The 14,589-nt window shown below is 39.3% G+C and overlaps 1 protein-coding gene and 1 long non-coding RNA gene across 2 annotated transcripts; one reads left to right on the top strand and one right to left on the bottom strand.

Annotated features, from left to right (window-relative positions):
• Positions 1-588: 588 nt before the first annotated feature.
• Positions 589-1,006, bottom strand: LOC113036839 (uncharacterized). Its single transcript, XR_003274509.1, has 2 exons — positions 844-1,006; positions 589-757 (listed from the first exon to the last, which is right to left on the bottom strand). It is a non-coding gene; the product is annotated as an uncharacterized LOC113036839 (long non-coding RNA).
• A 905-nt stretch (positions 1,007-1,911) lies between these two features.
• tmprss13a (transmembrane serine protease 13a) lies at positions 1,912-14,563 on the top strand. The gene is made up of 13 exons (XM_026193301.1): positions 1,912-2,082; positions 6,765-6,939; positions 7,085-7,192; positions 7,737-7,907; positions 8,252-8,378; positions 8,972-9,064; positions 9,154-9,197; positions 10,799-10,961; positions 11,223-11,398; positions 12,064-12,162; positions 13,414-13,556; positions 13,674-13,826; positions 13,909-14,563. Exons 1-13 carry the CDS (start codon positions 2,065-2,067, stop codon positions 13,921-13,923), a joined length of 1,485 nt encoding a protein of 494 aa, XP_026049086.1. The 5' UTR covers positions 1,912-2,064; the 3' UTR covers positions 13,924-14,563.
• Positions 14,564-14,589: the final 26 nt, after the last annotated feature.

The raw sequence follows: 14,589 nt of genomic DNA, 5'->3' as shown, positions 1-14,589 counted from the left end.
AAACAAACGATTAGCAGCGCCATCTGCATCCGTTCCTTTATCAAACACACAGAGGAACTTGGTCAGAAAATCCTGGTAGGAGATATTCGGTTGAACATTTAAAACGGCTTGTGCCCATTGCAGCGCCCGGCCAGTCATCAGTTCCACCATAAGCGTGATCTTCGCACAATCTGAGCCGTAAGCCTGTGTCTGTTGTCTGAAAATCAATGAACACTGCATCAGAAAGCCTCGACTCTTTGTTATATCTCCATCAAACTTCTCCGGAACCGGTAATGTATGTTCTCGCCTAGGTGGAGGTGGTGGAGGCGAAGGGGGTAGTGGGCAAGCTGCAGCCACACTTACTGATGGAGTGGGTTGTGGATTTTTAGCTGAGGTGCCGGGCGCGGTGAGTAACATACCTTGAATGTTTGCAAGCACCTGTCGCATCGCTGTTTGTTCCGTCATGATGTGTTTCATCATGCTCTCATGGCGGTCCAAAACTTCGCCCTGAACGGAGAGCTCTCGTTGAACTGGGTTTGAGTCCGCTGAGTCCATGGCTGGCTGGAGTATTCTGTCACGGTTGTTAAAGAGTGGACTCAGGCGCGGAGCTCAGAAATAATGACAGTGCATTTATTTACAGTGCAGCAAGGTGACAACAGTTCAAATGTGCAACAATGGTGATAGTGCGTCCCTCCTTCCGTGTAAGCCCGTGCGTGGTAGTGAGTGCCCGTCTCTCCTCCAAGTGCTTCCTTAGTGTCCGTAAATCCTCCGTCAATCCCTGGGTGCACACACACACACACGACAGCAGAATGAGTACGAAGATCAGACAGCACTTCAATAACGTTAGCGACTCGAAAACACTACCAGGCTTAGTGCAATACTCCAGCGCTGTCTGTCGCTCAGCCACACCATTAAGTAGCCCTGCTGAAGATAGTAGTTGATTGGCAGCAGCTGGTGGATTGACTGCAGGTGTGGCAGCTCCGGGCGACAGCACTTCCGGGTCGGAGGTAGCCTGTTGCTAGGTTACCTCCTAACACATCTCAGCGGAGCCGGAGGGGAAGACAGGGCGATAGGAGAGACACATACACACGCACACAGATATACACACACTGGCAGGTCGACCGGTCAGGGCGCCGTCAGATCCTGACAAATAAACTATCAATATTTGTATCGATCCACCCCCCTATATTTTTCAGAGGGAGAAATCGCACTAATAATGTAGAAGTCTTCCTGGGTAGATGCTAGGTGGAACGGAAATGCTAGGTGAGGTCAGACGCTGGAGACTTGGGGGAATAAAGATTAAACAGACACTTTTTGAAGCTTAAAACACACCAGAAAATTGACAGACAACAACACATATCTGCATAATAATGTCCAACACCCTGGAGGACAACAAGGAGAATTTGGATGCTCTGAAGGAATACACTGACTGGTGCTTCGACGCTACAGTCAGAAAGAAGGCCCAGAGTTTCTCTTCCCCAGCCAAGAACGAGATGCTGTCTTCCAAGAGAAGTCATGGACCAGACGACCAGATAGCCAGGAGGAGCTGGTCGTCTGTTCGGGGTCCAGGCTGATGGGCTGCTCTGTTGTTGTGGGGCCGGGCAGTCTGCTTGTCTCCAGGGTTTAAATACACTGTGGTGAATTCTACATCCATGAATTCCAGATTGAAAAAGAAATCATGTCATACTCTTGGAAGAAGAGGCCAGTTGAGTCCAGGGCCCTGACAGCTCAGCTTAGGTTATTTGAGCTTCATACTGTGAATCAATCTCAGTATGCTGCTGCTACAAAACTGGTCTGACAGGTAGGATATTGGTGCACTGGACACGCCCGTCTCTGTGAAGCAAAGAAGGAAGGATTTACATGGGAGGTATTACGATGGGAGGGGGAAGATAGGCCTACCTACCTATTGCTTGGTTTAAGTTGAGTGGGAAACACAGTTGAGTAAAAAGCAGAGGAGACGAAAGGAAGGAGAACAAACGTGCTTAATGTTTCACCACCATGCTCCAGACTGTGTAAACCTGCACTGAAAAAGCTCCACCCACCTGCTCTCACCTCCACTCTACACACTTTGCTTTCCTGAGTCCAATGGATAAACATGACCCGGTAGGTTCTGATTCTTGCTGGCGTGTATTCACTCAATAGTCAAACTTCCCACTTAATTACTGTTCACCTGAATGATGGCTGTGTTTTCTGCTTCAGTTTGCATTGTTTTGAATTTAGAGAACTGTGTTGCTTGTGAGTATATGTTGCATTCTTCAGAAGGCTGAAGAATGTTGTTCAGTAAAGAGATTACAGAGCGAAAGATTTGACTTCACTTTCCTTCAGGTGTTATAGAGGCTTTCTGTCTTGGCTTATATAGTCTATATGGGCAATTATTTGTATTCTTTATTCAATTTTAGACTGTGTAATATAGAGATATGGTATAGATGCACGAACACATAAACAAATCCCTGTGTCTGTGAAATTGTGTATATTCCTGATGTGATGATGGAGGAAATAATGTTATTAAACTTCACATTTTCATTGTACTAACTCTTGTCTTTTTAGATAAAATAAAGAGAGAGATACCTGTAATTGCACCTTTCTGCATTTCATTGTATGTTCTGGATGTTGTGTTTGAATCTAGAATTATTAATTTTGCCCATACAAGGCTGGCAGATTAAAAAAGGGGGACAGTTTTAGTTTACCATTTTATATCAGATTATGTTGTAGCTTACCCTCAACTGTGCTAACAGAAGAAAATGGATGGATGGATTTTGTAATTTTAGATGACATGGTTTGTGTGAGTGATGCTGTCCTTTGTGTTGCATAGATCCTCTAATTTTTCCACCTTTTATTTATAATAATAGCTTGAGAGCAAACTGTGAAATATGACCGTGTGCACTATGCTGAGAAATATGACTATACCTCCACCTAATTCTGCTAAGGCATTTGATTACAATAAAGTAAGGTTTATGCTGCCTATAGGTCTTTAAAAAAAAAAAAAAACTATACATCTTTGTTGGTGAGTAATGCTTGCCTTCACAGTTTCACACTTTTACTGAACTTAACTTGAAACAGGTTTAATAGCAAATCTAAATTTTGAGAACTATATGCTCGTCTCCCCAGTTTATGGAAGTGTGATCACATTGATATTAGAAAAAGGTCTCAACAGCTGAGGAAAGGCAATGGTCAAGCCCAAAATTTAGACTGCATAAAGGAAAGTATTTCTTTAAGGGTTATTTACCAGTGACCCTACCCTAATAGCACATCTTATTTTTTCTCAATTTCTTGGTGCGGTTCATACACAAACTGCAAACTGCTCATAGCAGCAGTTTCAGGATTGAAATCACTTACAACGTGACAAAAACTGTTTAAATAATGTATGTATGTATGTGAAAACAAACAAATGTTTCTCTTTCATGCTATAAGAATGTCAGGAGGTCAAATGACTCATCAGAAACTTGTTTTTTCACATTGTATGACTTTCTACAGAGGCTTAGTTGATAATGGAAACAGGTGATTAAGGCATGCTGTGTTCAAACAGGTACAGCCACAGAGCATTTAGCATTTGCAAACGTTGATATCACCAGCTGCGTTCCCACATGTCGCATAAAGAGCACAGTACTAAAATTAGCACACGTTTTAATTGCTGTACAAAAATACTTTTGCTTAGTTTAGCTGAAAATAGTTTCACATGTAAGTTAGTGACATGTTGGTTGGTAGATTTTGTTACCTTTAGACACAACCAGGCACCAGTAGAAGGTTTGCCTCATTAGACTGATCTACAAAATATATTTTTATTTGCTAGTAGGAAATTCCAGGTCTTTATCCATTGTTTTACAGTGATTTCAGATATGTAATCAAATTAAAGCTTGCGTGTCAGGTTTGTGACATACACATCACTCATGTTTTGATACTGCTGAACATCAATATATCAACACAATGTTTGGAATTGTAGCTATTTTCTGCCAAGACTGTTTTAATTTGTTTCCTAGAGATATGTTAAAGCAAATCTCTGTTAATTTAGCTCTTGGTTTTTCACTTGTACAGCATATCTGTTTGTCTTTTTAGGGACCAAGAGTTGATATTGGCTTTTTATTTTGATGAAATCCATGAGCCATGCTCCAGCAATGAGCATGGGAAAATCTTAGTAGTTCACACACTTTCAGTGTGTTATCCACAAGCTCAGCAAAACTTTTTCCTCTGTGACTGCTAAGAAAATTCTGCACAACCTAGTTGAGCTGGGTTCAGTTTCATTCGGAACCAATCATCAAACATCCGTTCACAGATTTCAGGACCAGCAAAAATGCTTTCCTTAACTTTGGTTTTACTTTTCTTGAGACCAAACTTATTTCTTAAATGCTGAAACATCATCGAAGTTGGCGAGTACTTGGAACATAATTTTCCAGTTTGGTGTCAGCCAGTAAAATCTGCTAAAATACAGGTGAAAGAGTCTCAGAAGGAAAATGTTTGTTGACCAGTGTTGTTATTCTTATTAGATTAATTTCCGGTGAAATTAATCTAATAAATTAATCAGACCATTTGTCATTAAAACAAGAAAACATGAATATTGAAGAAATCAGCAGAAAACTTGGTTTAAAACCAAAGATCATGCTGTTATTGATGAAGAAAATAACAAATCAAATTCACATTTTTCTGCCCAAATTTGATTTAGCACAGTGGACATAATTTATAAGACTTTAAGTACTTTGTAACCATATAACTAGGTAAAGATTGACTCTATCTGCATACCTGGTGTGAACACATGAGGATGAATCTTTTTTAACTTGTTTGCTCTAAAACAAAATTGCAGTCTATAACCAGTGCAGTCTTCTAATAAATAAATGTATCTTAATTTTAAAGCTTAATTAAGATTCAACATTATTTATGACCGAATTCAATTGAAAAAAATAATATTTTAAATAACAAAGAAAAAAGGGTTTTCTTTAACCAACAGATTCAGATTTATCCCTGACAAAAAATAGACAAACATCTTTTAAAGCGAAACAATGGGCAATGAACACCATGCTATGTTACACAAGTGCTACACCTATGGCAATTATAGTCCATTGTGCACACTCACAGGGTTTTTTACTGCTCCTGACTGGGTAGCAGAATCACCTGAATCACCTAGCCAGTAAGAGAAAACATACCTAAAATGCCATTGCACACTATTTCAAGGAAATGGTGCATGTGACACTGAAACACTAGCAGCACAGGCCAAATTCCTTTCAGAATAAACACAGCATGTGTTGGTGCAGTGATTCTCAAAGTGTGGGATGGGGGCCAGGGGTGATCATTGTTAATAATTGATAAAAATGGGGAGGTATGGCCCACAGACTAACTTTATCATCTTAGGAAAAAAGAAAACGAGACACCGGGTCAGTGTTAGGGTGCTGGATTGCTGGATTGTTCCGTAGTAGAAAGGCAATCAGAGAGATATTGTTATATGCAGTGATTCCAGTCAATGACACCCTAAGGTTGACAAATGCTTACTGGAACTTTTTTGTTGACCAAAAACAATACCACACCCTCTTAAAACAAACAAAAAGAAAAAATGCATTAGAGAGTGTTGCAACATCCTTGTTTTGCCCAGATTAACCTCCAACACTTTTGGGAGAACTTATTAAAGTAACACTTGCTAACAACGAAGTGATACCAAAACCAGTTATTTGGTAGATACAGTAGGGAAACGCACTACGGCTGACAGCTGCTTAGACACCATTCTTTTACTAAGGTGGCTATCTAACTAGTCAGTAGTCTGTGCCATGAGTCACTCCCAATGAACACATGGTAGACCTTTAACCCATGTGGATTAAAGTATTTGAGCCACTTATTCCTCTAAGAAAAACCCAGCGAACAAACTTGTTCTTAGGTGCATTTTTCCCACTATCATTTTGCACCAACTTGTCCCATGCAAGTCTCCAAATATGGATTAAGACCTTTGTTTGAAATTCTTGATATGGCTACTAGCAGAGACGATATCACTGAGAAATGAGGAACATACTCCTAAATCTGATCTGTTAGACACTGTTGCCAGGATACATCACGTCTTTCTTTGTGCCTATAAGGTTGTTGAGCTGGTGTAGACTTGATAACAGTGTTTGGATATCATGGAGGACAATAGGTTACATGCAGACTCTTGACAACCACAAATGTGCAGAGTCTTAACAACAAGAAACACATATGGATGATTTACCATTTTAGCTCATGTATGTCTAATTGTATATATTATACCTAATATATATGCCTTAGAACATGACTTAGTACTGGAAAAATCCTTGTTGGGAAGCACAGGGGTCACCAGGTTTTTACTTATCTCAGGAAGGCCCACTTTGGCCCACTTCTCTTTACAGAATCAAATCCTTTAGTTTTCTTGGCTGCTGCTTGGCAATTTGAAACTTCAGCTCTCTCCACAGATTTTCTATATGAGTGAGTTCTGGCTATGCCCCTGCATGACCTTGACCATGGTCTTGCACATGGTGGTGGTCAGAGTCAGGTTTCTAGCTAGGCTGTAGAGGACCAAATACTAATTTCCCTCATTGACATGCAAAACAATTAATAACTTTGATTTAATTTGGTTGAAATTCAGAACGTTCAGGTTCTCCCCATTAAAATAAAACTACTCTCAAGATGAGCAAACATAGAAAGCAAACAAACAACATCTTGTGCCCAAGGAGTGATTACATAATATTGGACATAGACTTCACATGACATTGTTTGTTATTCCAGTTAGAGATTTTATCTATGAAATCTTGCAGAGTATTTGTTTTGCCCTCATTGTTTTTGTCTTTTTCTCTTAGGGCACCCCCCCTCCTCCCTACTACTCTGTTGCTGTCCACACACAGCCACCCCTCAGGTCTTATGAAGAGGTGGTGTATGGCTTCGGTCCAGGGATGATGCCCCCAACCCAGCCACGTTACATCCCTCGGTATCCATCATCTGTGGCTGTTCCCCAAGTCTCACAGCCCATCACAAGTGAGTTATACCCGCTCCTCCCATATTTTCTAGGAATAAAATCCACGTATTGCAAATGTACAAACAAAATAAATGCTGAGTCAGAGTCGCTCCAACGATCATTAATATGTGTGTCACTATATGCTTTTGTTCTGACTGTGTTTAGTTCCAAAGAAGAAAAAGGGATGCTGTGAGAGCAAGAAAAGGTGCATTGGTGTGTCGGTGTCAGTCCTACTGTTGCTTGCTCTGCTGGGGGTGGCCATTTGGCTTGGAGGTATACTTTGATCACTGAACAGTGTCATCAAAACGTGTGAACTAAGTTATTTGAACCTGTTGTATCTGCATGTGAATCTCAGTTACTTACAGTATTTTTGTGCCCTTGTGGTCCTAAGAGTGTAAGAATTTATCTATTTTCATTTGCTCATTTTTGTGTATGTTGGTATTTAAAAACAGTATGAAGCATAAACTCAGTTATTAAATGTCATTACCAGTATATAACACATTATTTTGCAACTATAAATAAAAATGGAATGGAATTATATGAATTTTTTTACTTCCACAGAGATTTGTTGGCACTGACAAAATGTTTTCTCTGTGTGGTCCGTTGCATGCGGTGCTCACTTTGAAAATCATTTATGTTAACTGGAGTACGTATAAATAGTTGCTGATATTTATTAAGTGAGATGGAAAGTCAATTTTAAGATGCATATTACTGTTCTTATTTTATTTCATTATTTTGTTTGTGTGAAGGATAACAATAATGGCACACTCTACCTCTACTTACTTTAAAATCATTACTACATACTCTCCAACCACAGTTGTGTACGGCACCAGGAGAGCAACATCAGCGATCCACTACGATGAGCATGATGGGAGCAATGATGAGAAAACCCAAAGTGCAGTTTTGCCAAAGGACAACTGCCCAAACAATACTGTAATTTGTGATGGAAAAGAGGACTGCCAACATGGCACTGACGAAGCATACTGTGGTAAATCAGCACACTCATAAAGAAAGAAGATGAAGTAGGATTGGAAAATAACAATAATAATCTATGGAAGGAATATGTATCAATATATGTAAGAATTCTTAGGGGATCCAACTTAAATCTGAATCATGTATAATTGTATTGGCTTTATTCATATTATACACTCTATGTAATGCCTAACAACAAGGTAAATATATTAGAAGAATGCACAAGAAAGGTCTTGGCAAATTAAACATTTTCTGCAAAATGAAAGCTAAAATTGCCTAATAGTCACATGTGCACATAATGGACTTAGGAGATTTAAGGTGTATTCTTTTTGTTATCCCTTCTTGTTATTACTTCTCCAGTGAGGTTTGGTGAGGGAAACAGTCTGCAGGTCAGAACAGCCACAGATGGCCGCTTCCTACCAGTGTGTAACCAAGGGTGGGATGACAATGAAGCCAAGCAGATCTGCAAGCGGCAAGGATTCAGAAAGTATGATCATCACTTTACCCTGCCTATTATTGTCATAGCTCACCTAAAATGTATTGAACATCATGTATAAAAAAGTTTAAAGATAGCTGGGTGCTGGTATAGTTCAGTAGAACAGGCAACCCAGACCATTGCAGAGGCCTGGGTTTGCATACACCCTGAGGCCCTTTACTAGCTGTCTTCTCTCTAGTGCCCTATATAAATAAAGGCTAAAAAGTTTAAAGGCAGCTGAGAAAAAATTTGGATCAAAGGTAATCTTCATAATATATCTTACCATTATCTATCATCATTTAGACCTAGCACGGGCTTCATGAATGAGTGATTTAGCTTGTCATTTGGAAGGGTCGATTTCAACAACAGCCCTTAAACACGTGGGCTTCAAACCCCAACCTGTAATTACCCACAGAGGTTCATGAAACATCACCTGATCTGCTGCTGTGTTTAGGGTTGAATTGATTCTCCACAGGAATGACTACCAGTGGGGCATCTCAGTATGATAGAAGCGCAATTAGTTTACAGATTCACTCAGATATTGACTGCAGAAAATGGTCTCTATATGTGCACGTTTATCTAATCATTTTTCTCTCTGTCTCCAGCGTCTATATGACAGCTACAATTCAATCAGATTCCACAGGTTTAACACTGAACAGTACAAGATCTGCTCCAATCCAGGCTCGGGTAAATGTCAGGTACATATGATTTGTTGGTTAACAACATTAGCATTGGTTGACTGCATGTACCCATTTTAACATGTTTCCCTTATTGTGGCAACATGCAGTTCTCCCTGTCCGAACAAGCAGACTGTCTCCCTGCAGTGTGTGGGTAAGGAGCCTCCATCTGTTCCTACAGTCATATGTCACACACTTTTTATTTCTTTTTCTATGTCTGCCTTACACCCAGTACCTATGACTGAAATGCAGTTATTAGCCAGTGCAATACTAACAAAAGTATCTGAATCACTTTCTGAAAATTTCAAGGTTCAAGCATTTTTCTGTTAGAATTTTTGATAGCTTTGGTCAGTACACACGGTCGCAATCATGGGGATGATTGCTGGCTGTACGGTTATTCAGATGATGATAACTGACAACCTCCAGGAGGGTGAGCCACAGAAGGTCACTGCTGAAAAGGCTAACTTTAACAGGCAAGATGAAGCTTTGAAAGGATTGTCAAAGAACTTGGCAGAGCTTTGAATTTGGGAAAGAGGCTGCTATTTTAGCATTAAGAGCCACCAAATACATCTTGATATTAGGAATGTGAGAAACAATATCAAAAATGTCTTACCTGGACTTTATGTCCAACGTCCTTTTAAAAGATCAAATTGCATTTCGCATTTCATTTGTAAATCAAGGTCCTGAAGTCTGGAGGAAAGAGAGGACAGAGACAGAATCCAAAGTGTTTGAAGTCCTGTGTGCTTTTGCTGTCTATGATGATTTGGGGCACCAAATCATGTCAGTGATATTTTATCATATCAAAAGTTAATGCAGCCATATACCAGGAGAGAGAACTTCATGAGGACTTGATTTCTAGTTGGCGATTCCTTTTCCTAACGGAATAAAAACCTATCCACAATGCCATAACTACTGCTAAATGGTTTACCAATCGTGATCAGAATGCTGATAATCATTACTGCATTTGGCCAACCGGTCTGATCTGAATCCCAAAGAGAATCTATTAGACATTTAAGAGGAAGAAAACCCCCAAAATACAGATGACCTGAAGGCCAAAGCAAAGTAACTTGAGCTTCAATAACATCTCCAGATTGCCATACCTTCGATTCCAGATTTCTATAGATTTCTATAGATCATGATGAACTATAAACCCAGGACCCACTGCACCAGTGTAGGGTGCAACAGTGGATCCAATGATTTAATCCCAATACCTAATGGCAGTCAGGGGGCCATAGTCTAGCCTGCAGAAGTCTGTTCATCCTCTCATTGATATGGTTCTCCAAACCATCATATCACCATAACATACAGGTTTCTCTAGACCCTTTCATGTCTCTCAGATATGGTAAGTGTGAACCTGCTCTTACCTGCGAAAAGCACAGGGTGCCAGTGGTGGGTCTGCAATTTCTGGTAGTGAGCACAGGGCCAATAGTGGATGTTAGGACCTCATCAAAGCAGTTAAGAAAACCCCTCTGCTACTTAACTGGCTAAAATTTGGCCTCATAAAATCTTAAGACTTGTTTAAAGTTGTGTAAAAATTACTCAAAGAGTTCTTAAGTTATGGCCAGAAGGTGTTTTGTTAGGTGACCTTGATAACATAAAACATTGTGACTCCTATGAAGATCTAACAGCACTGCAGCAGCAACGCTGGCACATACAATGTATTTTTTTCTGCATTCATCAAGGATAAAACTGTATGCTGACAATAGTTTTGTTTCCCTTTCTTTCTTTTGCATGGTACCTTGCATTGTTGTCCAGATTGTGGTAAGCAGCAGGCCACGTCCCGGATCATTGGTGGCACCATAGCTAAAATAGGTCATTGGCCTTGGCAGTTGTCACTACAGTTCAGAGGATCCCATGTCTGCGGAGGAGTCCTGATCTCCCCTGATTTTGTGCTTTCTGCTGCCCACTGTTTCCCAAGGTGACAAAAAAAAATAAAATAAAATAAAACAAACATACCTTTGTAAATGTTTTATCACACTCTCTTAAATTGACCATAGTCTACCTTAATAAACTCTCTGATTCCTAGAGTCTGTACATTGTAATTGTAGATATTTTAAGGTCCAGCTGCAGTTAACAATTCAAAATTCATACATTTTAAAAACCATAATGCCAATTATTCTGTGCTGAAATCTACATTAATCTGTTGCTGTCCATTGAAGAGTGTTTTTCGGGGTTTCAGAGACAACTCGGCTCTATCCCCTCAGAACTGGAGAGTATATGGTGGAACGGTGTCGCTGAACAACCTGCCTGTTCCGTACTTTGTTGAGAAGATCATAGTCAATGAGAACTATAACACTAAAACAAATGACCAAGATGTTGTTCTTCTCAAACTTACATCCCCAGTCACTTTCAATGGTTAGTTGCATCTTTACATTCTTTAACAAATGTGTGTAGTCATCCAACCTCTATAGCTGTGTTCAGATTTTAATAATCACATAAGCATGTGTGTGGGCATCATGTTGGAAAGCAGAGTGTGTGAAGGATTTAATTGCTTCCTCCATGGAAATATCCAGCACAGAAATCCTTCGATGATGAAACCTGTGTTTAATAGCACTATGGAGAGTGTTATGCATATATATTCTGCACAGTATAGTGGGGGAAATAATTATTTGATCCCATGCTGAATTTGCTCAAAGAAAGGAACAGTCTTTAATTTTTATGGTAGCTTTATTTTAAGCAACCATACACATTACATAAAGTTTTTCCAAATTCAGCAGGGGATCAAATAAGTATTTCTCTTACTCTCTGCTGTATATAGTCTACAGTAGATTGTGTAGATTATTAACAAAAACAGGACACTAAAACAATGTGCAGGATAGTAATAGCAATGAAAATATTTCCTTTGCTGCTCAGTCTGAGCTTTGAAAGCCTGTGAGTTCACAGTCAAACTGTTAATCTGCTTTACATAGTGAAGTTGTTTTACCGTATATGTACAGATCTATCTACAATACTATCCTTTTGAGCACACAAGGCGGCTGATGTGTTGGCAAAATTTAAATACATATTTTTGTGTTAACCAGATAAAGTTCAGCCTGCTTGTCTGCCAGCATATAACCAGAACTTTGTCCAAGGAACTCAGTGCTGGACCTCGGGTTTTGGCACCACACAGGCCGGTTCAGGTAAGCAGAAATTCAGAAATGTTAAGTATCTAGAAATCTAGACTAGAAATCTAGCAAATGACCAAGTTTTAGTTATTCATGAATGTAATTTATTTTACTGAATTCCCATGATTTCCATACTAATGTGTTGGGCAATACAGTCTGCCTTGCGTCTGCATTACATGTTTAAGTGCTGTTGTTTCCAGTAGTGTTTGATTGTTTTACTGTAGATAAGGCTTTAAAAGTTTAGGTTTGGTCTATGAGTGACGTTTAGCCATTTTACTCACTGAAACTAAAGCCTTAAATTGTAGGAAGTTAGCACCCACCCAACGCATTGATAGAACAAAAAAAAAAAACATGAGCATAAATATTCGCAGCCTTTGCTATGGCACTCAAAATATGTCAGATGTTTCTACAACATGACTGAAGTCCATCTGTGGTAAATTCAGTAGATTGGACATTATTTTTGAAAAGCACACATCGTCTATATAAGGTCCCATAGTTGATGGTGCTAATGAATTGTTGAGAAAGAATTGTATGGAGGTATAGATCTGGGGAAAGGTGCAGAAAAAAAAGAAAAAGAAAAACTTCTGCAGCATTAAAGGTTCCAGTGAGCATAATGGCCTCCATCATCCATAAATGGAAGAAGTCTGAAACCATCAGGGCTCTGTCTGGCCAGTCTGAGGTACTGGGAAAGAAAGGCCTTAGTTAGGGAGGAGACCAAGAACCCAATGATCACTCTGACAGAGCTCCATCTTTGCTCTGTGGAGATAGGAGAACCTTTTAGAAGAACAACCATTTCTACAGCACTACACCAGTCAGGCCTGTAAGGCAGAATGACCAGACGGAAGCCACTCCTCAGTGAAAGGCAAAGTATTAAACATTGCTGATGCAATAAAAAAACAAAAAAAAAAAATCTGCAAGCTGAGAAAGACTGGGGAAGGATTACAAGAAAGCAACATCAGGGAATGATGAGAAAGTAACCAGTATCTGTTGTCTATATAATCATCTGATGAAAAATATGCTTGAAAAAATAATGTTAACGACTGATGGGTGGGTGACAACTCTCAATCAATAAACAAAAGACTGCGAAATTATTAATCATAAAAACTGAAGAAAAATGAAGAAAACAAACAATGCACAATTTCTGTTGCTTAGACGGTGCAACTCACAATAATGTATAATATTTACATCAAGCTACTATTGTGGGGTATTATATTGCCATGGAAAGGAAACAATGACGTTTTTTTGTTTTTTCTTTTTTTTTTAAAGGTGTTGTCTCGAAGGATCTGATGGAAGTGAGTGTGGACATCATTGATACACGGGTGTGTAACAGTCGTGATGCTTATGGAGGTCTGGTGACCAATAATATGCTTTGTGCTGGGAAACTCGAAGGAGGCAAAGACTCCTGTCAGGTGAGCAGTCAGTATTAAGGAAGAGCTAACAGAAATCATATAAGTATGCATGGATTTGACCATCTAGCAAACTTTGGAGTAACATTTCTGTTAATCAAGTATAATATATTTTTCCAGGGTGACAGTGGTGGACCTCTGGTATGCCAGGGAGAGAGTCGCTTTTACCTGGTGGGGATTACCAGCTGGGGAGCTGGCTGTGGTGAAAAAAACAAACCCGGGGTTTACACCAGAGTCAGTAGTGTTCTGCCCTGGATCTACACAAGCATGCATGTAAGAGTGAAAGCAAAAAGAATAAATAAGAACTAGAAGGGGAAGGCTTTCTCTATGTTAACTCCTCCTTTGCCTCTTGCAGAGAGCTATGGTGTGACATCACTTTGCCTCCTGCTGGTGTTTTCCTCCCAATGAAGTTGTCTTGAGGGAGTAGCAGCATGACAGAAATGCCCACATACATTCATTAATGTTGTGCTCATCATCTATACTCATCCCAGGTCACATGGATTTAATATATTTTACACTACCCACATGTATACAAGCTAATCAGTGCACTGACTTCAGTCTTTCAATTTTGATTTTATTCTTTTGTGTGTACTAAAGCTTATTTTTAATTTAAGTGAGCTTTAAAAGCAGATTTTTTTTTCAATTGTATCTTATTGTAATTCAATGAAAGGCTTTACTGAGGTTCTACTGAGATTTCCTTAATCAGTTTGTGGTTGATTAATGTATGATTGTGTATGATTAATTATTATGAAGGTGTTTTTTTCTCCCAGGAACACAATTTTAACTGTTGTGTACCATATTAAAATCAAAACATTTTGTGCATTACCTTGCACTTGAGTCACTAAGCAGTGCACTTAAGCCACTACTCATGTTGGGATTTTTCTTGAAATTGTTCTTGATTGTATGCCATTTTTCCGTATTCTTTGTTATGTTCATGTCATAAGTTTGTGAAGGATTGCGCGAATAACAAACACAACATATATCAGATAAAGAAGGAACCATCCACTCCCCTTTGTTGTGGTGTTTAATGATTTTG

The sequence above is a fragment of the Astatotilapia calliptera genome, chromosome 14 (assembly GCF_900246225.1).
Source record: "Astatotilapia calliptera chromosome 14, fAstCal1.2, whole genome shotgun sequence".
NCBI lineage: Eukaryota > Metazoa > Chordata > Actinopteri > Cichliformes > Cichlidae > Astatotilapia > Astatotilapia calliptera.
This window is presented reverse-complemented; position numbering and strand designations above follow the sequence as displayed.